The sequence below is a fragment of the Miniopterus natalensis genome, chromosome 2 (assembly GCF_054644295.1).
Source record: "Miniopterus natalensis isolate mMinNat1 chromosome 2, mMinNat1.hap1, whole genome shotgun sequence".
In the NCBI taxonomy this organism is placed as follows: domain Eukaryota; kingdom Metazoa; phylum Chordata; class Mammalia; order Chiroptera; family Miniopteridae; genus Miniopterus; species Miniopterus natalensis.
Genome location: NC_142082.1, coordinates 50,974,174 through 50,997,945, shown reverse-complemented (window position 1 = coordinate 50,997,945; position 23,772 = coordinate 50,974,174). Strand labels below are relative to the sequence as shown.

Sequence of the window (23,772 nt, the reverse complement as noted above, 5' to 3'; positions counted from 1 at the left end):
AAAAATTTCTTATAAGAAATCACAATGGTGAAAAGACATTGGAACATCATTAAAATACTGCAAGGAAACAAGTATTTTCTCAGAATTCTATACGTACCTAAAACATCCTTTAGGAATAAAAGGCAAATAAAGACATTCTCAGATGAAGAAAAACAGTTTATCCCCAGCAGACTGCTCTACAAGAAATGCTGAAGTAAGTATTTTAGGCTGAAAGTAAACATAGCATCTTCAGGAATGAAGGAAGAACAAAAGAAATAATAAATATGAAACATAAAATACTACTGTTTTCCTGTAAGTTCTTTAAAATATATATGACTTTCAACACCAAAAACTGTAATTGAACGTTGAGGTTTTCAAAGTATGTAGCCATAAAACATATGACAACATAACATAAAGGGGGGGGGGGCAAAGGAAAGTAAAGGATCTATATGATTATAAGTTTTCTCCATTTTATTTATTTATTTATTTTAAAAAAATATTCTTTATCGATTTCAGAGAAAGGAAGGGAAAGGGAAAGAGAGAAAGAGAGAGAAACATCAATGATGAGAGAGTCCTCACTGATCAGCTGCCTCCTGCACGTCCCCAAGTGGGGATCAAGCCCGCAACCCAGGCATGTGCCCTGACTGGGAATCAAATCATGATCTCCTGATCCTAGGTCGATGCTCAACCACTGTGCCATGCCTGGCGGGGCAGTTTTCTCCATTTTAAATGATGCAGTACAATAGTAACTCTAAGTAGGCTGTGAAAGCTTTTTATATACATAGACATAAATCCTTGCAGTATTAAGCAAAAAGATAAGGTCAAAAAGCTTTATATGTACGCATATATATGTATACTCATAAATACATACATAAATGTAAATATACGTGGATGTATGTATATACACACACACACACAGGGTGGGGTAATAGGTTTACAGTTATTCATATAAAAAAATAATACAATAATTACAAATAATAGTACACAAATACTCTATATTTCATGTATTCACAACTGTAAACATACTTTTGCCCTATCCTGTACACAGAGCATCAAACTTTGTGGGATGCAACTAAAGTAGTGCTTAGATAAAAATTCATAGCGCCCGGGCGGGCGTGGCTCAGCTGTTGAGCGTCGACCTAGGATCCAGGCAATTAGGGTTCGATTCCTGGTCAGGGCGCATGCCCAGGTTGCGGGCTCAATCAATGACTCTCATCATTCATGTTTCTATCTTTCTCTCTCTCCCTCTCCTTTCCTCTCTCTGAAATCAATAAAGATATATTAAAAAAAAAAAATTCATAGCTTTAAATACTTACGTTAGAAGAGATAAAAAAATTTAAATCAATGACAATGAGCTAAGATTCTACCTTAAGAAACCAGAAAAATAGCAAAGCTAACTCAGAGTAGAAGTAAAATATAACGAGGGAAAAGTCAATAAAATAGAAAATAGATCAATAATAGAGAATGTTGGTCCTTTGAACGTACAGATAAAATTGACAAACTTCTAATTAGGCTGATCAAGGAAAAAGAGACATAAGGAATGAAAAAAAAATTAGCCCCACAATTCCTGCAAACATTAAAGAATAAGAAAAGAATGTTATGAATGACTTTATGCCAAAAATTTCGACAATTTAGATAAAATGATGAAATAGGCAAATCTCTCTCCCCCCCGAAAAAAATACAAGGTACCAAAATTGACATAAGAAAAAACAAAAAATTTGAATATCCCTGTATCTATTTAAGAAAATGAACTTGTCAAAAGCTTCCCTAAAAGGAAATTTCAGGACCAGATGGTGTCCCTGGTGAATTCTAGCAAATATCAAGAAGAAATAAGACCAATCTCATTTAAACTTTTTAAAAATACAGAAAGGATTACTATTCAACTCATTTCATAAGACAAAGATAACTAATACTAAAACCTGACAAAGTTATTACCAAAAATAACATCAAAAAATATTATAGGCCAATATGCTTCATGAATATAAACCCAAAATTTAACAAAATATTAGCAAATCAAATTTAACAATGCATCACTTATAAGAAGGTTTTATCCCAGGAATGCGAGGTTGATTTAACATTCAAAAATTATTTTTTCTTGTATTCTCTTAATATGTTATCATTTCAATAAATGTAGAAAGAGCATTTGGCAAAATTCAATACACATTTATAATAAAAACTATCAGTAAAGTAGGAATAGTAAAAAACTTCCTCAAACTGGCAAAGGTCATCAAAATACCTATAACTAATGTCATAATACTGAAAGACTGAGAGAGTAATTTGTAATTGTTTCCCCCTCAGATTAGGAACAAGGAAGAATGCAACTTTCACTACTTCCAGTCAGCACTGTTATGGAAGTTCTTGCCATTAAAATAAAGGTGGGGGGAGTACAGGGGTATCTGGAGATTAGAAAGAATGACAATATGATTATACAGAACATCCCAGAGAATCTACAAAACAGCTATTAAAATTAATCCACAGCATTCACTATAGACCATGTATTACACTACCAGGATTCACTTGCTTCAAATAAAGCTCCTTTAGAATTCTGGTAGGTCTCATTTCCTGGAGAAACTTTCCAGAGGAAGTAAAGCAGAACAAACTACACCCCCACACACACTGGTTTCAAGGCCAAAATTTATAGTCACAACCTCCTCTCTGCTAGCCATTCTAGATTCCCTTCAACTTTGCTAACTAGCATTTCTGCTGGTCCAGGTGGCTGTTCTCGTGAAGTTGTCATTGGGCCTTTCACATGTCCATTTACCATCAAAATTGGACAAGAAAGTAGCAAGAGACATCTAATAGATCACCCGTGTGCCAAACCCCCATGCTCCATAGTGGAACAGCAGCCCTACCTCCTCCAGATAATTAGACACATCAGCCCAATGAAAGTGGTAACTCTTTTCCTTGGAAAAGCAATGCCAAGTCCCAGCTGTAGCTGTGCCTTAAAGTGTAACAGGATTCTTTTTGTGTCTTCTGTTGGAAATGATTCCATTCCCTTCTAAGAACCAGGACCTTTAAATCCCTGGTGCTCAGAGCTACAGGGAAGGGAAGCATAAATTCCCCAGTGGATCAATGAGAGTGATGCTAAGTGGAAATGATACCATTGTAATTAGCTAGTTGTTAATAATATGAAAGGAGCAAAGGGAAGGCCAGGCATTATAGGCATGGTCCCAGCAAAACACTGGAGAAAGGGGCAAGGACAAAGGAAAGACAGATGCATGCCCGGTAAAGTTGGGATGACATAGGGAAGATACTTGCCTGTCAATCACACCTGGGGACACAGATGGGGTGGCCAGAAGGGGCATGGCCACTGCAAGCACACAGGAATTTGGGATGTATAATCCCCTAACCAAAGATACTCGTGCTCTTCCACTCTTGGTTCCTCTTGGCATGCTTGGCTCATGGCTCATGCTTGGCTTCCTGGCATTCCTCCGTGTGGCCCGTGGCCATGCAGACCCCTACACACAGTGGACTAATGGACTACAACCAGCCTGATGCTGTACTGGACCATGCTCCAACATGGAAAGGAAACTCTGGACACTGGCTTTGCTTCTAGCTTTATTGAAACCCAAGCTATACTTCTTCTATGACTGGACTAAGGGAAATGGGACTTTGGAAACCCAGGGATGTAATTCCATGGAAATAAAGCTTTCTACTATATTGCACCCTCCTGTGGGGACCTCCAGAAATGCTTATTCCAGTGGTACGAAGAACCCTATTCCCACTAACAATGGGGGAAAATGAGGCATGTTTTTCTCCAATAACAGAACCACTCCCATTTCCAGGTCCTGTAGGGACCTCATCCTTGCAAGCTATCTTGTCCAAACTTCAGGGTATCATCATCAGTTGTGCCATTAAAAGATTGTTTTACTGCTCTACCAGTTAAAAGCTTGTGGGTGGAGTGGTGCATGATGGGAAAAATAGATGCCATGGATCCTCCCTTGCTATACATAAAGTGGGTCCCTTACTCTGAAATAATAGTATATAAACCTTGTGCTGGCGGATCAAATACTCTGTAAGCCCTCAAATAGTTGCACTGAACCACAGCATCTGCTATACCACTACTGGACTATTACACCAATTTGGCTAATGAAGGAAGAGAATTAAGCATGTACCCTGATTTCTTAGGAGAAACTACAGTTCATCACCAGTTGATGAGGGAAAATGCTTCTTTGCAGAACAGAATCAGCTAATAAACACAGAATAATAGAATTATAAAAATCATCACTTTGAAACCCCTAATAAAATTATTGACTCAGACAAGGATTATCAAAGGATGCTAAACCCATTAGGTAAAAGATATACACAGTGTACAAAAGTTATTGCCCATGATTACTTGCTTATTGTAAATGGAAAAGGCATACATTTACAGAAAAGAGATCTAATGGGTACCATCTTACCCAAGTAATTAGACTGAGCATTATTAAACAGTGAGACAATCTGAAAATCTCTGATAGCCTCAGCCAACCTCTGGATGGGATACAATATGCAGTACCCATGACTATATACAAAATACAATTGCTAAAAAATGTTTAACCAAAACCTAATGAAGCTTTAAAACCTAACTTCCATTTACAGGAAATACGGGGATGGAAAACATAGAGATTAAGAATATCTGGGGCCCTGCCCTTAAGTAACTAGATTCATTCTAGAAAAGGTAAAATATTAAGTGACAGAAATCTGACCTGTGGTGGCAGGGGTTAGGGGTAGGAGGAGGGAATTAACTGAAGAAACTTTCTGGAGTGATGTAAATGTTCTATACTTGACCGTGGTGATAGTTTTAAGACCTTTCAAGTGAACACTTTTAAAATGGTGAATTTTACTGTATGTAAATTAAACCTCAATTAACCGAACCCCTCCTCCAAAAACCTGAATATTTAACGTTTTTGAATAAAACAGTGAGACTATTCTGTCGATATTTTTAACAAATATCTTAAAATGCATAAGTATTTTTAAATTAACATTTTTATTTACTTTTTAAGCTCAAAGGCAAGATTTTCTCTTATCGTAAGCTAAGAGGGTAATTCATTTAATATTTCTACCTACCAATACACCAACAGAACGTTTTTGTCTTAGCCTGTGTTGATATAGAATCCCACAGATGTAACAGCTATATGAAACAAATTACTACCTATCCACAAATATAGATATACATGCAATTATTCAATTCCACATCACTTCCTAAAACACTCGTATAATAATCTCTCTTCATAGCTCAAAACCATCAGTGTCCACTGAATAAAACTGAATTTTTACCTTGCTGTTCAATCTTCCCTGCCCTCTGGCTTACAGCCTCCATTTCCAGAATGAATTTCCACCAGTCTCCCTCATAACACCTACATTCTAGCTCTAATGGAATTCTTACCATTGCCTACATACAAACTGTGCTTTCTTACCTCTTGCTCATGCTTTTGAGCCAGCACAGAATGCCATCCCTTTGTCATAGTACACTATGCTTTCACAGTGATTTCATTTAACACTTTTATCAGTACCTCCCTTTGTATCTTTCACCCCCATCCAGACAGTAAACTGAAGTGTAGAAACCTTGTCTTACAAATCCTTATAGGGCGAATGGTTAGCATCAAGTAATAATCCCTGAATCTTCGTTGGATTGGCTACTTAACCTCTTACAACCAAAATTCCATGTGTCTGAAAGATGAGTTCAAATATAATTTTTAACAACAAAGAGATAAAGCAGCTAAAGAAACTGAGTGGGTTTAGCTTAGAAAAGAAAAGCAATTCCCCCCTTTAACCACAGTATCCTCTACTGTTTCCACTAACATTGTTCTTCTACCACTTCAACCCAGATACCCCAACTCCTCTTTATCTCCCATTCTATCAGTTCCCTCCTGGCATCACTTTCCTCTTTTACCATATGGTTAATCATGGTAACCAAAAACCTTCACCTTTTTTCTTTGACCTTCCATCACACTTCAACTTTTTTTTTTTAGAGGGGGTGTGTGCAGTGAAGAAGGAAACTAGATTTAACGCAAAACAGCTCAATTGTGATACAGCACAGCTGTACAAGGGCCCTGGGGCCAGGCCCCTCTCTGGTTAGACTGTCTGCTTTGCACTGCACGGGTCTGCCCCACTCTGGGATGGTCTTCCCTCTCCTACTGTGCCAATCAGCTTCACCCTGCTCTGGGAGACATTCCCTGTTTCAGCTCAGACAGGTAGACACAGTCTCCATTCTTCAATGGAAAGAGAAAGTGTCCTGGCTTACAAGGACAGGAGTCCCCAGCCCCTGGTCCCTAAATGGTCTATGTTCATGCAAATGAGGACTCCAAACCCCCAAAGTTTGATTGGTCTAAAAGGCACTATCCTGATTAGTCAGATGGAGAAAAACCTCAATCCTAATGGTTGAAAAAGGATTCCAGGAAACCTTTATAAGGGCTGGCTCAGACAGCAGAAACACAGTATAGGCAGGCAGTTCAGCACAGAGGCAGGCAGTTCAGCCCAGGCTTCTCCACGAAGTGCAGCTTGCACCAGAGGCCCCTCTGTAGAAATGGCTGCTAGGCTCTGTGTTGTTTTTTTTCAATTTGAGCTCACACTTCAACTTTGAATCAACTCAACTAGCAGTTTTTCCATTTCTGTTTGAGTGGAAAAACTTACAATATCATGCTGATTAGAATTTTAAATGTGTGGTTTCAATGATAATAATAATCATAACAATAACAGCAGCAGCAACAGCTAATTTTACTTACTAATAAGCACATACCATGTATAGGCACAATGTCCTTTCAATACCAATAAGGTTACAAGTAGAGAAACAGAAAAAGGAATCTAATTAACTTCCCAACTTAAGACAGAAAAAGGTAGAACTAGGATTTGAACTAAGGTAATCTGCCTCCAGAGCAGATTTAGCCACTGAGCTATGGTTTTTCCCAAGTGCAATGTTATACTGCCATTCACATACAGAACTGATTGGAACATTCCTTTATTCATTTCCTGTCCCATCTCTTTCCCCAACTGAATGTCCTAATTTTGATTGGTTCATTAATACAAAATATATTCGGTCACTGAATAAATGAAATAGTTATTCCCACATTCAACCCAGTCATTGAGACCAAAAATAAAAGAGCAAGCCATTGCCCGGCCGGGTATGGCTCAGCGGTTGAGCGTCGACCTAGGATCCAAGTGATCAGGGTTCCATTCCCGGTCAGGGCACATGCCCGGGTTGCGGGCTGCAGCCAATCAGTGACTCTCTCATCATTGATGTTTCTATCTCTCTCTCCCCCTCTCCTTTCCTCTCTCTGAAATCAATAAAGATATATTTAAAAAAAAAAAAAAAAAAAAAGAAGAAGAGCAAGTCATGATCCTGGCCTTCTCTTTAAGTCTCCAAACTCCATATGCCCCCTCACTCTCAGCAGAAATCAATAACTAATATTTAATAGCACTTAATGTGCCAAGCAAGCACTTTGCAAATACAGATTCATTTACTCTACAAAAACAATCCTCTTATTATTATCTCCACTATACATACAAGAAAACAAAGGGATAAACAAAAGCAAAATAAACAAGTGGGACTACAACAAACTAAAAAGCTTTTGCACAGTAAAAAAAAATAAATAAACAAAATGAAAAGGCAATCTACAGAATGGGAAAAAATATTTGCAAATCATATATCTGATAAGGGGTTAATATCCAAATTATATATATTTATATACTGGGTATCCCAAAAAGTGTATACACACTTTAACAGCTGATAGCTCAATTTTGCAAATGAAATGTACTTTAATAAACACTGCCTTTATAATTATTCAAAGTGTGTGTATACATTTTGGGGGAAAGTACTATATATATGTATACATATATACACACAAACTCATATAATTCAATAACAACAAAACAAACAATCCAATTAAAGAATTCCAAAAAAGACATACATATGGCCAACAGGCACATGAAAAAAAGGTGTTCAACATCACTAATCATCAGGGAAATGCAAATCAAAACCACAATGAGATCTCATTTCACACCAGTTAGAATGGCTGTTATCAAAATAAACAAGAGATAACAACTGTGGGTGGCCACGTGGAGAAAAAGGAACCCTTGTGCACGGTCCGTGGGATTGTAAACTGGTGCAGCCACTATGGAAAACAGTATGGAGGTTCCACAAAAAATTAAAAATTGGACTACCACATGATCCCACAATTCTACTTCTGGGTATTTATTCCAAAAGGAAACAAAAACACTAACTCAAAAAAGACATCTGCACCTCCCTCTATGTTCTCTGCAGCAGCATCTACAGTAGCCAACACATGGAAGCAAACTAAGTCCCTCATTGGATGAATGGATAAAGAAAAGGTGATACATATATACAATAAAATATTATTCAGCCATTAAAAAAAAGAAAATCTTGCCATTTGCAACACCACTAATAGATCTTAAGGGCATGATATGAGGTGAAATAAGTGACACAGAGAAAGACAAATATGTTTGATCTCACTTATATGTGAAATCTAAAACACAAACACCAAACTCATAGATAAGGAGAGCAGATTAGTAGTTGCCAGAGGGGAGTGAGGGATTGGCCAGGGAGGGAAGATTGACCAAAATGGGTGAAAATGGTCAAAAAGTACAAACTTCCAGTTATAAAATAAGCCTGGCTGGGCGTGGCTCAGTGGTTGAGCATCAACCTATGATCCAGGAGATCAAGATTCGATTCCCGGTCAGGGCACATGCCTGGGTTGTGGGCTTGGTCCCTAGCAGGGGATGTGCAGGCTGCAGCCAATTAATGACTCTCATCACTGATGTTTCTATCTCTCTCTCTCCCTTCCTCTCTCTGAAATCAATAAAGACATATTTAAAAAAATAAGTCATGAAGATGCAATATATAGCATGGTGACTATAGTTAATAATACAGTATTGTATACAGGGTGAGACAAAAGTAAGTTTACGGTTGTGAATACACAAAACACAGAGTTTATTCTTATATTATTATTTACTAATTATTGTATTATTTCCCATATGAACAACTGTAAATCTACTTTTGCCCCACCCAGTATTTGAAAGTGCTGAGAATAAGTCTTAGTTTTCATCATAAGAAAAAAATTATAACTATGTGTGGTAATGGATGTTAACTAGACTTATTGTGGTGATTCATTTCACAATATTTACAAAAATGGAATTATGTTGTACACTTGAAACTAATGTAATGTTATATGCCAATTTATATCTCAATTTTAAAAATTAAAAACACAAATAAAACTGGGGCACAGAGGTTATGTAACGTACACAAGGTCACACAGTTCAAAAGTGGCAGAGCCAATATTTAACACCAGTGGACTTCAGAATCCAAGCTCTTATCCACTTCACTATGATGCCATTAAAGTCATTAACTCCATTAGGCTTGTATCCCTCAACTTCTCTACTCTACACCTAAAACATAATCCATAGTAACAGTAATTAATTCATTCAAAATTGAGAGATAACTAACTCACCCTGTTTTGTTCCATAAACACAAGCTTGTTCTCACTTCAGAGCCTTTATTACAATTACCTAAAAGACTCTTCCTCTAAATCTGCGTTGCCATCATTACAATTCAACTTAAATGTCAATTCCCGGAGACCTGTCCTGACCACCTTACCTAAAAGAGCCTTCCTCCCCACTACAAATTATCTATCACAAGAAATTGGTTTTATTTTCTTCATACTTATCACTACCTGATATCATCAGTTTACTTTTCCCCGCTAGAATGGAAGTTCCAGGAGAGTAGAGACCTTGTGTATCTTTGTCAATACTGTATCTTCTGCATCTAAACCAGTAACCTGGCTCACAGTAGGCACTCGATATTTACAGAATGGATGCCAAAAACTGTGCTAGATATTTGGATTACCAAAATAAACAGGATATAATTCTTACCCTCAATAAACTCCTAGTTTTTATATTTACAAACACTTACCTCCTCCCCTTGTATATTAAAGGACTAGCTCCCATGAATTATCCCTCTCTCACTTCTTTAATTTCTCCTCCTCTACTTACTGGTAACCGGTAATCTCCCGGTTACCTCAACATCTCCCATTCACTCCTCACCACATCTCTCTACTATGACCACTTCCTCAGAAGTCATCAGTGACCTGGAAAGTGTTTTCACTTTCTTCAGCATTTAACACTGCTATGGACTTTCAATCCACTTTCTTAGGACCAGAGGTGCTACAATCTCATGGTTCTCTTCTCAATATTTTTATCATTTTTAAGCTTCCTTTCCTGTCTCCTTTCTCTCATCCTTTAAACTTCATGCTCACTAGAGCATCATCTTCTATTCTTGCTCTATTCTGTCTCTGAAACATCTCATCTGCTCCTCTAATTCAGCTAGTATTACTATACAAATAATAATATCATTCATTCAGTACCTAAATCCCAGCTCGGCTTTCCCCATCATATTTAATAAGAAACGGTGATTGATTTTTAAGCAAATTCTCAAAGAATAGTTAGATGCAGGCTAAGACTTAGAAAAAATAATGTGAACAATAATAAACAATAATGTTCTGGACAAGCAATTGAAGGTAATATATAACTAAAGGCTGGTTTCCATGAGTATTTCTTGAAATACTTGAACTAATTCTTCACTAATTTTAACTGACAGCTTGTACAAGAATGGGCCAAAGACTAAAAATCATTCACAAATTTTATATGTAGTTAATCTATATTAACTTTATCTAAATATTTAATACGGTTCTAGATATATAGAAATTGTGTTACACAAGTATAGTAGTAAAAAGTTAAAATAGGATTATACCAGTCACAAGTTATTGTGTAAGTTGGGAAATAACATACAAAGTAAATTCAAATTCTTTGGCAGAGCTTTGTAAAGATTTACCTATAGGACCATAACTTAGAGACTCACAGTTCAAAATTACACCTAATTATCAGAGCAAACTAAGGTTTTGTGCTATTTTTAAAATCATTAGCAACAAACAGACTTGCACCAATTTGACTTTCAGCTTAGATAGCAAAATGTGGTTACACACATTTATATCCATGTGATAAAACTACTCATGTGCTTAATTCTGTAAACAATTACAGATATGAGAGGACTGGTTTACTCAGAAAAAGTGTGAACAAAGCTCCACCTTTACAACTCTCTGCAACAGATAAGAGCCATAGTAAAATTCCAATTCCTGACTTACAGCCTACCCACTTTCATAATGGGAGAAAATGACATCTGGTTATTGCCTAACAAACTACACATTCAATAAATACAGTAAACTCTGTAACATTTACCAAAATCCTACAATGCTTTCCTCATTTCCCCATGTACTACAAGAAGATGTGAGAAAAAAGATGCCAACTCCCAAATACCACTGTCAAAGCCAAGCTGGTGAAACAAGTCAGTCACCATCCTTCAGGGTGTGTGGTATGTAAGGGCATGGTAAAGAAAACAATAGAAGAGCCCTCACCAAAAGACACCTATGTTTTAAGAAAAAAGAAAATGAAAGTGATTTAACGTCTCCTACACATCAAGGAAGCTAAAGGTACAGGGAGTCTAGGAAGAGACCTAGGAGCTACTCAGATTTTCTAGTTGGTGGCAGCTGAACACTACCAGCTGTCATATTTTGAAGTTGAGCGTTCCCCTTTTTCCCACAAAACCCGCTCTACTCTAAAGCCTATAAGTGACAGACGAAATAGAACACAAGATGAAGGGAAATGGCTGATGGAACATCAGAACACAAGAGCAGCTGCAACCACATTTCTTGAAGACCAGCTATCAAAGAACAGCCCTAAAGAGCTGAATTAAATTCCTTTGGCATCCACATAAGTCTCCTTCCGCATCCCTCCTGCTTAATTCTCTTAAATCGAAACCCCATGCCTTATCCAACTGCCTGATTATCTAAAACTTGTCATATATAAATAATTGAATATATATGAAAAATACTATCCTTAACCCATACCATTCCACCCCTAAGTGAAAGGCAGATTTTGCAGATTTTGGGGGGTGGGGGGGAGTTGGAAAGGGGAAGGTGGAATGTCATGGGGGATGGGAGGGGTGCGAAATACGTGCAAATACTATTGCGACAGACACTGGAAACGCCACTGCCCTCACCACTCTTGCAAATTCTTTTCATGTATTACCCTTTACCCATCCCTCCTCCTTCCTCAACAATACACACACGTGTCATAACCGACCTGCACCATCACCTTTTCTGGAACATCCTCACTAATACCCTCCCACCCTCGCTAATCACCCACAAAGACACATTAAGAGCAGAAACTGCTGCCACCGCACCCTCTTATATCAATTACGTGTTTCTACCATACAGCATCGAGCGCTTGCTGAAAGGTAGCTCAGTAAATACGTACGTAGACACACGCGCGCACACACACGCACACGGGCGCGCTTGCCGCATGTGGCGCGAGGAAGGGCGCCCGGATACGCACCTGGAGGCCGAGTGTCCAGCGCTGCTGCCTCCCTGGTCCCTGTCACTGAGCGCAGCTGTGTAAATCCTCCGGTAGCGGTCGGCGAGGGCCCGGCCTGACAGCAGCAGCTGGTAGTGACCCCGGGAGTCCGCAGCGGGCAGCCCTAGCCCCAGCCCCGCGGCAGCCCCGGAGCCCTCGGGAACCGGCATGAACAGCGCCCCCGGCGCCGGGAAGGAAGAGATGGTGGCGGCTGGGAAGAATCCGTCCCCGCCGGCCCCCGAGGAGGCGGCGGCGGGGGAGGCAGTCGCTGCGCACATCATCATCCTCGCCGCAGCCACGGCTCGGTCCCCGCGGGCCGGGCAGGCAGACACGCGCGCGCACACACACAGCCCTTTTCCAACGACGACGGCTCCGGCGGTGGCCTCTCGCTCCAGCAGCTGGGAGACTACAAAGACGACGACGACCTCCTCCTCCTCCTCCTCCTTTCCCTCCTCCTCCCCGCACCGCCCTCGCCGCTAGTGGGGCCGCTCATCTAACCCCCGCCACCTCGGGAGTGGAAGGAGGAGGCGGTGCCGCCGCTGCCCGAGCCGCTGCCACCGCTCTCACCGCCCCGACTACCCGCAATGGGAAGCTGCCGGCAGCACTGGGCATGCGCCACTCCGTGCACATGCTCAGTAAGCTCCAGCCTTTTTCCCTCCCCGCCCCCTCTCCTCCACCACTCCCTCCGCCTCAGGGTTTTGGGTGTGGGGCTGTGGAGCCCTACGGAATCGGAAAGAAGTCCACTTCTCCGGGTTTTACTAGCAGCTTGAGGAAGAGTAAGGAAAAGTGCGAAGCAGTCTGTCAACTAGACATTCAGCTTCAGGTAATGGGTTCCCTTCAGGCGGGGGAACTGGGACCTGAGAGAAGAGGGAATGTGCCACCGCGAGAGTATGAGCGTCACGTTCTCCTGCTACCTTTCCCCAAGGTGTGTGCTGCCAACAGGAGGATTTACCGTGAACAGTGCTGGTTAATTCAGAATCCAAGGCCGGGAAGGCCAACCCGATTAGGAGTCCCTTTGGCGATTTTATTTTGGATTTTTGTCATTAGGTCTTAAGTCTGTGCAAAAGCTTTTACTCACAAAAGATAGGTAGTAAATTAGTGCATTCTTTTTTCTGTGAAAGTAGAATTCTACTTTCACAATATTCACAAGCCAGAGTCATTCCTAGATTCTTGTTCTCAACATTTACATCAGAGTCAAATCTGAATGCCCTTTCTTTTCTTAAATATTCTTTTGTTGACTCCACAGTCCCCCCAAACAGTGCACTCTTATCTCTTGAGAGTGGTCACTTAATGGCTTATCTTTTTCTGCCCTGACTTACATTACTAAAGATAATTCTTGAGTATAACCTGAAACTATAATTGTGACTATGTCTGCATAACATCTGGAAATGTCATATCTATCAAAGATCTTATCCTTATCTATAAAATGTAACATTTGCAGAGTCCCCTGTTCCAAGCTATTCTAACCCCTTCTAAGTAAATGCTCTAGAAATATATTTCCCAATGCATCCTGTTTCCTATTAGTTTTATCCTTTTGACTCAATTTGAAGAGTATACATTTATACTTCTGACAAAATCATTAACTCCTGTCCTCCCAGTACTATATTCTTTATCTACTTACTAGCTCTTATGTCTGTGCCTCTTCTCTGAAAGTCCTTCCCTTAAAAAAAAAACCTGGGGAAGTAAATAATTCTAGTTGGTGGGGGTGGGGAGGAAGTGGTAAAGGAATGCATTTTTTCTGGGGCTTTAAATGATAGATGGATGTAATTTTGATTAAAAAACAAGATATCTAGAAGTGGGATAATGAAAACATAGGGATAAAGGGCAGGCATGGGTGCTCAAAGTATTTTCGTACAGTGAGTAGCCCTGTTAAACAATTTTTGTCTTGTTTCTTCAACTATCCTGTAAGATCCCTTCAGAGTTTCTTATTTACCTTTGTGTCTTCCTTAGCCCCCAATGTAGAACCTTGCACACAGAAAGTATTCAATAAATATTTGGTAGGCTAATACCTGTTCTGAAGTTTCAGCGAAGTTACATGCTCAGTGTTGAACAGGAAGCCCCCTTCCCCAGCCCTGGGATGAGAGCCAAGACACAGGTATAGAGGCAGCTAAGGCTGGTGGAGTTAAAAGCCTGAACATGTAGGAGCCACTGTAAGGGCTCATTACTGTTGCAGAAGTCAATGAGCTAGCCAAGGGCTTTGACAGACTAGGATTTGGATCCTAACCCTGCAACTTGGATGTGTTTGGGCAAGTTTCCACCTCTGAATAATGGTGAGAATACTACTACGTGAGATTAGGGGAGGACTTCAAGCATCTAGGATGTCCACCTTGGCACATGGCTTTGCACAAATGGTAATACAAGACAAAACATTCTAGATTTTTTTCATGAGGACGAGTATGGTGTCGGTGTCCCCCATTACCTTCCCGGACCCTTACTACAGGCTCTAGCCCCAAGCAGGAGGGAAATACACGTTGGGTGACTGAATGGCTGGATGGATAGATGAGTGCCCAGAGAAACGTTTCCAGCTTAGACTTCAGCGGTGGCGCGTGCAGGCACTGTCCGTTTCCACTTTCTAGTGGGGACTGGCTCTAGCGGCTGCACCGGTCTCAAGCTCTTCCCACCCTTTCCTTAATTTCACTTCAGTCTTTACCAAGCCCCTCAGTCCCAGGCAGGCGCTTTCCTGAGCCTCCGGGTACCCACAAAACCCGGTACCGGGATATTTCCTAAGGAGCCCGTTGTCACTGAGAGGCGCAGTCGACTAGGCGTGCGCGAGACCGCACACATGCTCACTTAGGTATCAGACCGAGGGTGGCGTTTCGGTCGCGGTTGGCGGCGTTTCCTCCCCCCCCCCCCCCCCCCGCGGCTGCGACAGCCGCCGTGGCCACTGTATCCTAAACTGATAGCCAACGCGGCGTTTTCTCCCCTCCTCCTCTTCCTGCCGCCGCAGCGCGCGCCCCCAGTCTCTGCCACTGCTGCAGCTACTCGCTGCGTCGGCAGCCGGGCACCGTGGAAGCGCTCCTGGGGTGACAGGGAACGGGCCGCTGTCCGGGAAGGGAAAAACGATCGTAGTCACCCTTAATGCCACTGTCACGGGGACATGAAAGGGAGGGTGGTCTCCAAGGCAAGACGCGAGGGTCACCTGGACCGTCCCTGCGCACGGGGGATGAGTGGTTCTCGGAGTAGGCGACGCAAGCGTCCCCTCCCGCCGGTTCCGCGCAGCCCGCTGCGAACTCTTTTACGCCGCTGTGTTGGGGGTGGGGGAGCGTGGTTATTCAAGAAAATATGCAGAAGGAAAGAATGTACAGGACTCTGCTTTGTTTTTCCTGCCCCACTGAGTGCGCCTCCGGTCCTTTCGGCGCTGCCATCTTAGCTTTATCTCCTGGGCGGGCTGGGCGTGGGCATTTGTGTCGGGGGGGGGGGGGGGGGGGGGCTGGAGGCGTGGGCAGACTGGCAGCAGCCCTGGGCGGCTTGGGCATCGTCATTGGCCAGACAGGAGTTCAGGGCACGGTTGCCCCCAAAGAAGGGCATTGAACTAAGGCAAATCTTGGTTTTAACCATTTTATTAGTGAAACACATGCATGGTGTTTTGTAGTCTTTGTGGTTGATACCATCTTCGTTGCTCAAAAACATTTTTCTCTCTTGTCTATGATCCTATAAGACGATGGCTTCATCTTTCGTTGGCCTGGTCACACATTTTGCCACTCTTTACATTGAAATTGCAAACCTGCGACTATAATGTTCTAAACTCTTTACAGATTTTGTACTCTATGTTTTTAAGGGTATGTTTTTTGGTTTGTTTTTTAAAGAAGGCCATCAGCACTGATATATTTAAAAACATGGCAGAAACCATAAAGTAAGAGGACAATGATTGATGTTGTTGGTTTCATTTTAAAGGTTAATATTGTATTAATGCTTCAAGATTACAAACACAGGAAGCATATATATTATCAGGAACATCTAGGCTGCTAAAAATGCTGTGGTCAAGAGTCTGAGTTTGTTTCCCCGATTGTATAATGACGTATGGAAACATTTAGAAACAAAATTGGTAGTTGAGAGCATTTTAAAACAAACTTGGTAGCTGAGAACAATTTGGAAGAAAAAAATACTCAAGCTTGAAGAGTGAAGAAATGCCTCACTCTTCAGTAATCTTTACTTTTTAAGGACCACAATTCTGGATCCTTGACAAATATGACCAAATTGCACTCTAAAATGAAGTATATCTATATGATCTATTCAGTACTCCAAACTGAACAGAATAATTTAATGTGGCAATTGAAATTCTTTTAAACATAGAATACATGTTGGCTTCCCTAGAAATCCTGATTCTTGCTTTAAACAACTGTTTTTTAGAGCCTTGGAAGATTCAGTGATTTGTAAGCATGAAGAATGAGTGCTTTTTCATTTTTATTCATGTAAGTTTTTAAGTTTTAAATATATACAAGTTTTCTTATAAGTAAAAACATTAGATTTTAAGGAGCCTTACTTAAATATGGACTTAAATATGGAATATTTTTTGTCTCTGAAAAATTGTGCTAAAATATTTACTAGTAGGTGAGGATATTCTTTGAAGTAGTGAATTCAATAATATATATTTAATGCAATCCACATTTTTTTAAAAATCTCATTGTTGTGATATGTTTTAGACCAGAGGATGCTTTCACAACTGATATAGAAATTTATATAAAGTATAACTCTTTGAAAGAGAGAAATGGAAGAACCACAGCAGTATAACCTCGAAAACTAGTATTGTGAGTTTTGGGAATTTTAACTGATGGCTACAATTTGACACATAATAGTAAAAACAGATTATAGATTCTTCTCAAGTAGCTATGGCATACCTCTAGGGTCAAAAATTATCAATCATCCATGGCTCACATTCTCTGGTAATTTATTTGTAATTAACATCAAAATCTTAGCCCCATCTAGTTCAACTTCCTGTTTTCATAAATATTTTTATTTTTATATTTTGAAAGTAAAAAGGAATCAATTTACTAGTTCTTCATAAGTAATTCTCTTCAAAATAGTTTATTCCCCCTTTTTAAAAATCATGTCAGTTTTGCCTTCAAACTGGGCTGGAAACTATTTTAAAAGTTTTTAGAACATATAATTTATGAAAAATAGCTTACATTTTTTCTAAATTAATTTGTAATAAGTGACAGCATTTCTTTAATTTTGGCAAAATAATCTTATCTGTAGGATGTCAAATGTTGGGGACTGGGTTAATTATTTATGTAGTAGAGACAGCACTCCTTCCATGGAAAAACTGTGGTTTACCTACAGGTACTCCTAAAGTCCATCTCTATGCGGGGGATGGGATGGTGTGCCAGCAATTTGCTTGTTTGCTTTTGAGTCCATTCCTCTCCATTTCCCTGTTCTGCTCTGTACAGCAGGAGAATGACCCCTGCAAACTACATTTTCTAGGCTCCCTTGCCAGCTAGCTTCAAGTTAGGTTCAACCTGTGGGTGAGATGGGTGATTACAAAGTAGGAAGGGGAGAAAGAAAGCCTCCCACCCCAACTTCTTTGCCTCTTTCTGCTTTGTACAATATCTCCTGTGTGGATCCAACTCCTGCCCAGCAGTTTCTTCCTCCATGATCCAGCTCCAGCCAGATAAACACTTGTGTGGAACCAGTTCTCACTGGGCAGCCTCAGCTCCTGCAGTCTGGTAATAGCATCTCCTCCTTTGGTCTCTTCAGCTCTGAGGATTGCAGTGGCTTCCTGCTAATGTTAATCCTCCAGATGTCTCTGCACCTTATTTGGCTTCTCAGCTCCTTTAATACCCTTGCAATTAGTTCCCTATATATATTCAATTCCCTCTCTTAATGACCTGGCTTGCAGTTCTCTGTTTTCCTGTTTGGATCCTGAATGATACAGATAGTCTTCCATTCAAATAATAGACCTGATTTGACTACTCAGCCAAATGATGGTATCTGTCATCTTTCATCTGGCCTTTAAAGTTTATGGACCTGACCTCAATCACAAAACAGAAAACTGCTTTGAAAACAATATTGATTGGCTCACCTGCACCTAATCCAAATCCCCTTCTTCTTTGCCTGACTCTACTATAAAGACTATAAAAATGAAATGTTCTCCTGTGAGCCTTTCCTGCATCTAGGGTTGGCTTTGGGACACAATTCAGGCTAGTAAGATGAAAGAAAGTCTGCTAGTACTACTTTTTTCTTTCTTTCTCTCATTCTTTCCCTCCCTCCCTCCCTCCCTCCCTCCCTCCCTCCCTCCCTCCCTCCCTCCCTCCCTCCCTCCCTCCCTCCCTTCCTTCCTTCCTTCCTTCCTTCCTTCCTTCCTTCCTTCCTTCCTTCCTTCCTTCCTTCCTTCCTTCCTTCCTTCCTTCCTTCCGATGTGCAGGCTGGTTATGTTTGTAGCCATGAGACAGGAGGTGTGAGATAAAGGCAAAGAGCATCACTGACCCAGCCTTGACATTGTAGAGCAATTGAACAAAGTTTCAAAAACTTATGCAAGAAAAAAATAAACTCCAAGTTGTCTCAGCATCTGTTATCAAAGTATTCTGTTACTTGTAGCTAAAAATGTTCTTACCCCACATACCAACCACAGCATCTTGTCAAAGAGGGCACACTCTAGCTTCTATCAGTAGTCTTTCTGAAAAAGAGAAATATTTATGGAAAATAATTAAAAGCATAAAAATCTATTCTTTTTCCTGGGGCAAAAATTTTCTTGCTCTATTCAAGTCAACCATCAGAAAGTTCACTATGGAGCTCGGTTAGCACATGGCACTTATACAGAAAGTTCACTAAATTTTGTTTTATATCATGCCTTTGGGTTTATTAAATATTTTTACAGTCATGTATCTCCCAGATACCCTTCCAAGTCTGAGGCACTGGTTCCCCCAGCTGCTGGGAATGTTGACTGCTGGCTGCTCATAGCTGTGCCCCTTCCCATAAATTGCTCTGGGCCTCAGGGAGCTGTCTCACCCAAAGTTCCAACCATCCCCAGGGGGAGTCAACATGGAATAGGTAGTCCATGTGGTAGACAAAGACCTGGACCTCTGACCTTAATTCAAGATGACTCAGAGGAGTCAACCAAGCTCTAGAACTCCCCATGAAATTAGCTAAGGCCTTTATTGCAACTGCTTTGCCATTCAATTTCTCTTTTTCTCTTGACCAATCCTGCTTTTCTCACTCACAGGCACTATTATTGAAAGCATTCCACACTAAACTTCCTACATGCAAGAGTCCATCTCTTGAGTCTGTTTACCAGGAAGAAGTGGACTCTGAAATGGGACTTTGGAGCTGGGTCATCCACTGGATAGGTAGTAATAAGGACCCCATCTGTGACAGACAGTTTCTAAAGTGACTGACCCCATGATACCCATCTCCTAATATCCCTACATTTGTATAAATTTCTCCCCTTATGTGGGGGTAGACTACAAATTTCTCCTAACCAATAGAATACAGAAAACGTGACAGAATGTATGTGATTACACATGTATGATTTAGTTACATAATATTATCTCTCCCATCTTGCTGAGACCTTTCTCCCTTGCTGGCTTTGAAGAAGCAAGCTGCCATGTTGTGAGCCACCACATGGAGAGGTACATGTGCCAAGGAGCTGATGGTAGCCTCTGGCCAACAGCCAAAAAGGACTGAGTCCCTCAGCCTGGCAAGGAATGAAATTCTGCCAAAAACCAAATATGCTTGGAAGTGGTTCCCTTCCCAGTTGAGTCTCAGATGAGACTGTAACCCCAGCTGACACCTTGATTGCAGCCTTGCAGAGGACAGAGCTAAGCCATACCCAGTTTTCTAATGCACAAAAACTCTCAGCTAATAAATATGTGTCATATGAAGCCACAGACTTCGTGGTAATATTGTTGCGCAGCCATAGAAAACTGATAGACTATCACTGATGATAGATGGGACACTGACAGCCCTGACATGTGATGGGCGGAATTGTGCAGTTGCTGAAATTTCACTGGAGGTGAATTAAGATGCGACACTTGCAGGTGGGAATGCATTTGCAAGCTTTTGAGAGGTTCAAGGTAAGGATTCATTATAAAGACATTGAAGTAGATTTCTTCTGCTGACTGCCATAGATATACTGAAGAAAGACAATGAAATGCTGAAAGTTAGGGTTCCAATTGTCTGAGGCATGCCAGGCATCTTCTACAAAGTAAAGGGTAAGTTATCACATCATGTACTTCCTACCACAAAGGAGGGACAATACCTGCTGGCTTCTCTGGATTCTGCAGGCATAATATTTACTTGAGAATATTGTTCTGACACATTTCCTGGATGTCATAGATCGCTACCTACTTTAAGTGGTTCCCAGAGCAGGAAAGGGCTCAGCATTATCTCTTTTAACTGTGGGGCGAGTGATTCTGCTTCCTGAACCATACAATACGACAGAACCTATGCTATTAGATGTATCAGAGCTGGGGAATGATGGTGTGGAATGAATGGGAAGTTTCACTGGGGGGAAAAAAATTTTTTTTGCTGTTCGGTAGGCACCTGAAAGTTGAAAAATTGGATGAGTGGGGGAAAAGAGGTCTGTGGAAGAGACATGTGAATGGATCTCTGGGAGCGAGCATGAAGTGTGATTATCTTTGAATCTCATGGTGATGCCCATCAGGTAACATACCACCACGGAAGAGACAATAAATGACCACATAGACATTATGACTCCACCAGTTGATATCAGCTAGACTCTGCCTTTGTCCACTTAGTTGGGGCACAGAGGACACAGAGTAGCCATGGTGCAGAGATGGAGGCTGTGCCTGGTGGCAAGGATGGAGACTATACGTAGAACTTACAGAGAGGGCTCTTGTTTCACAATGCTGATCTGGCTACTACTTCTGCCAAATGCTCAACATGGCAGCACAAGAGGCCAATACTCGGCCCCCAGCACAGCACAGTCCCTCAAGGAGGCCAACCAGGCACTTGCTGGATGGTTGATTTATATTTTACCCAGATGGGCCAGTGATTCAACTTGGCTGGAATTGATACATATTCTGCTATGGATTCGCCCTTTTTGCCCACATTGGGCAAAAATGCTTACAGCATTCTGTTTCAGATCTGTATGGATCCTAAAAAGCATTGTCTCAGACTAAGGGGCTCATTCTATAAATAAGGTATGCCAGCGGGTGTAGACTAAATAATGATTTCCTCCAAAATTATCCACATTGTAATCCTCAGAATTTGTGAATATATTACCTTATGTGGCAAAAGGGGTTTTGCAGGTGTGATTAAGTTAAGGATCTTCAGATGGGGAGGGTATCCTGGATTATCCAGGTGGGACCAATGTAATCATAAGAGTCCTTATAAGAGTGAGGCAGGAGGGTCAGAATGAGGGAAGGTAATGCAACAGTGGAAGCAGAGTTAGCAAAGACAGAAGCAGAGAGGAGATTTGAAGATGCTGTGCTGCTAGCTTTGATGGTGGAGGAGGAGCCGTGAGCCAAGAAATATAGGTGGTCTCTAAGAGCTGGAAAAGATCTTCGCTAGAACCGCCTGAGGAGATATAGCCATGCTAATAACTTGATTTTAGGATTTCTGACCGCCAGAAATGTAAGTTAGTAAATATGGTTTGTTTTAACCCACCCAGTAAATTTGTTACAGCAGCAAAAGGAAACTAATAATGTCCCTTGAATACACTTATTCTATCACATAAAATGCCACTCAGAACCTGCTGTTGACAGAATTGCAGATGTGGTTGGGGCACAAGCTACACATAATACACTTTGAATTAACATCTGGGTGCCTACTACGTAGAACATAGGAGTCTGAGAACCCAGAGTGGAAACAGAAGTGCCCCACTCCCAGTGACCCCTTGAAGGATATGTGCTTTTTGTCCTGCTCAGGCTCTGTAGCTCTAGAACTCCTGGTTCCCAAATGTCTAATGCTTTCACAGTAAGAATCCTATTGGACTTTTTCTTTATTTTTTCCCCATCACCATTTATCCCTCTATGTCTTCTTCACCTCCCCTGCCCCACAATCACCACACTGTTGTCCATGTCCATGAGTTCTCTCTCTCTTTTTATTTTTTGCTCAATTCCCCCCCCCCCCCAGCTGTCTGCCTGCTCTCTGTCTATGAGGCTGCCTGTTTTGCTTGGTAGATTATGGTTGTTCTCAGTCACTTCAGGCTCCTCAGTGCAAGAGACCAGCAGACCAAGGAAGGAGTCCCTGTGCTGGCAGGAGTAACTGACCCCTATCATCAGAAGTAGATAGTGTTGCTGTTATATGTGGGAGCAGGGAAGATTAGGTATAGCACTTAGGTGAGCCATGGGTATGTCTCTTAGTACTCCTTAGACAATTTTTTTTTAAATTTTATTTTTGTTTAAAATATTACGAATGTCCCTTTTCTCCCCAATGACCCTTTCCACCCCATCCCCTCTCCCACCCCCTCCCCAGTCCCTCTCCCCACCATTGTCCATGTCCTTGGGTTGTGCATATATGCATATAAATTCTTTGGTTACTCTCTTCCCCCTCCACCCACCCGCCCTCCTCCCTCCCTCTGACATTGGTTCAGTCTCATCTATGCTTCCATGTCATTGAATCTATTCTGTTCATCAGTTTATTAAGCTCTTTAGATTCCACATACAAGTGAGATCATGTGATGTTTGTCTTTCCCTGCCTGGCTTATTTCACTTAGCATAATTTTCTCCAGGTACATCCATACTGTCCCAAAGGGTACAAGAGCCTTCTTCTTTACAGCTGCGTAGTATTCCATGGTGTAAATGTCCCATAGCCTTTTTATCCACTCATCTAAAAAATATGGAACGCTTCACGAATTTGCATGTCATCCTTGCGCAGGGGCCATGCTAATCTTCTCTGTATTGTTCCAATTTTAGTATATGTGCTGCCGAAGCGAGCACTCCTTACACAATTTTGATGTTAAATGAACAAGTACCGTCCCCATGGCTTTACTCAGAGCTCTCAGGAATGAGGGCGTGAGTGTCCCTACAAGGTAGAGCACCTAGATTAGCAACAGTTCTAGTGAGGTGAAGGCAATCCAGGACAGGTGTGGAGGAGGCTCAATATGAGTTTGTTTTATCATTGAGACCAGCTGCATCAACTAGGTCTGTGTTTCATCCCACTTATCTTCCTCTTAGGTTTCTGCAGAAAAAAAGACTACCCAGAATCCTTGATATGAAGTGAATTCTCTAAAGAAGCAATGCTAGGGGTGGACTGTAATGGATACTATAATTATTGCCCTGATTATTGCCCTTTCGGGACTGAGTCAATTATTTCCCACTGGTCAGAAGTGTTGGCTGCTGACAGCTTACAGCTGAGCCCTTCTCTGAGCATTGTCCTCAACAGAAGGTTTGCTGCCTGAACCATGGTTATGTCTCTTCCCTGAGGTGCAGTTGCTTCAATGACTTGACATTGAAGTGGTACAGAGGCCTAGCCCTGGTGCCTTAATTTGGGGAG

The 23,772-nt window shown here is 41.3% G+C and overlaps 1 protein-coding gene and 1 non-coding gene across 15 annotated transcripts in view; both read right to left on the bottom strand.

Moving 5' to 3' along the window:
- MYCBP2 (MYC binding protein 2) overlaps nucleotides 1-12,827 on the bottom strand; it is a 256,390-nt gene extending 243,563 nt beyond the window's left edge. For 13 of the 14 annotated variants that reach the window (XM_016216450.2, XM_016216454.2, XM_016216451.2 and 10 more), the window contains exon 1: nucleotides 12,361-12,827. In XM_016216450.2, the coding sequence (XP_016071936.2) occupies nucleotides 12,361-12,662 (302 nt within the window). In that variant the 5' untranslated portion in view covers nucleotides 12,663-12,827. The remainder of the gene's footprint in view (nucleotides 1-12,360) is intronic. The other variant, XM_016216448.2, reaches the window with a different exon arrangement.
- A 10,282-nt stretch (nucleotides 12,828-23,109) lies between these two features.
- LOC148093680 (U6 spliceosomal RNA) lies at nucleotides 23,110-23,216 on the bottom strand. Its single transcript, XR_015714170.1, has one exon. It is a non-coding gene; the product is annotated as a U6 spliceosomal RNA (small nuclear RNA).
- Between the last annotated feature and the right edge of the window lie 556 nt (nucleotides 23,217-23,772).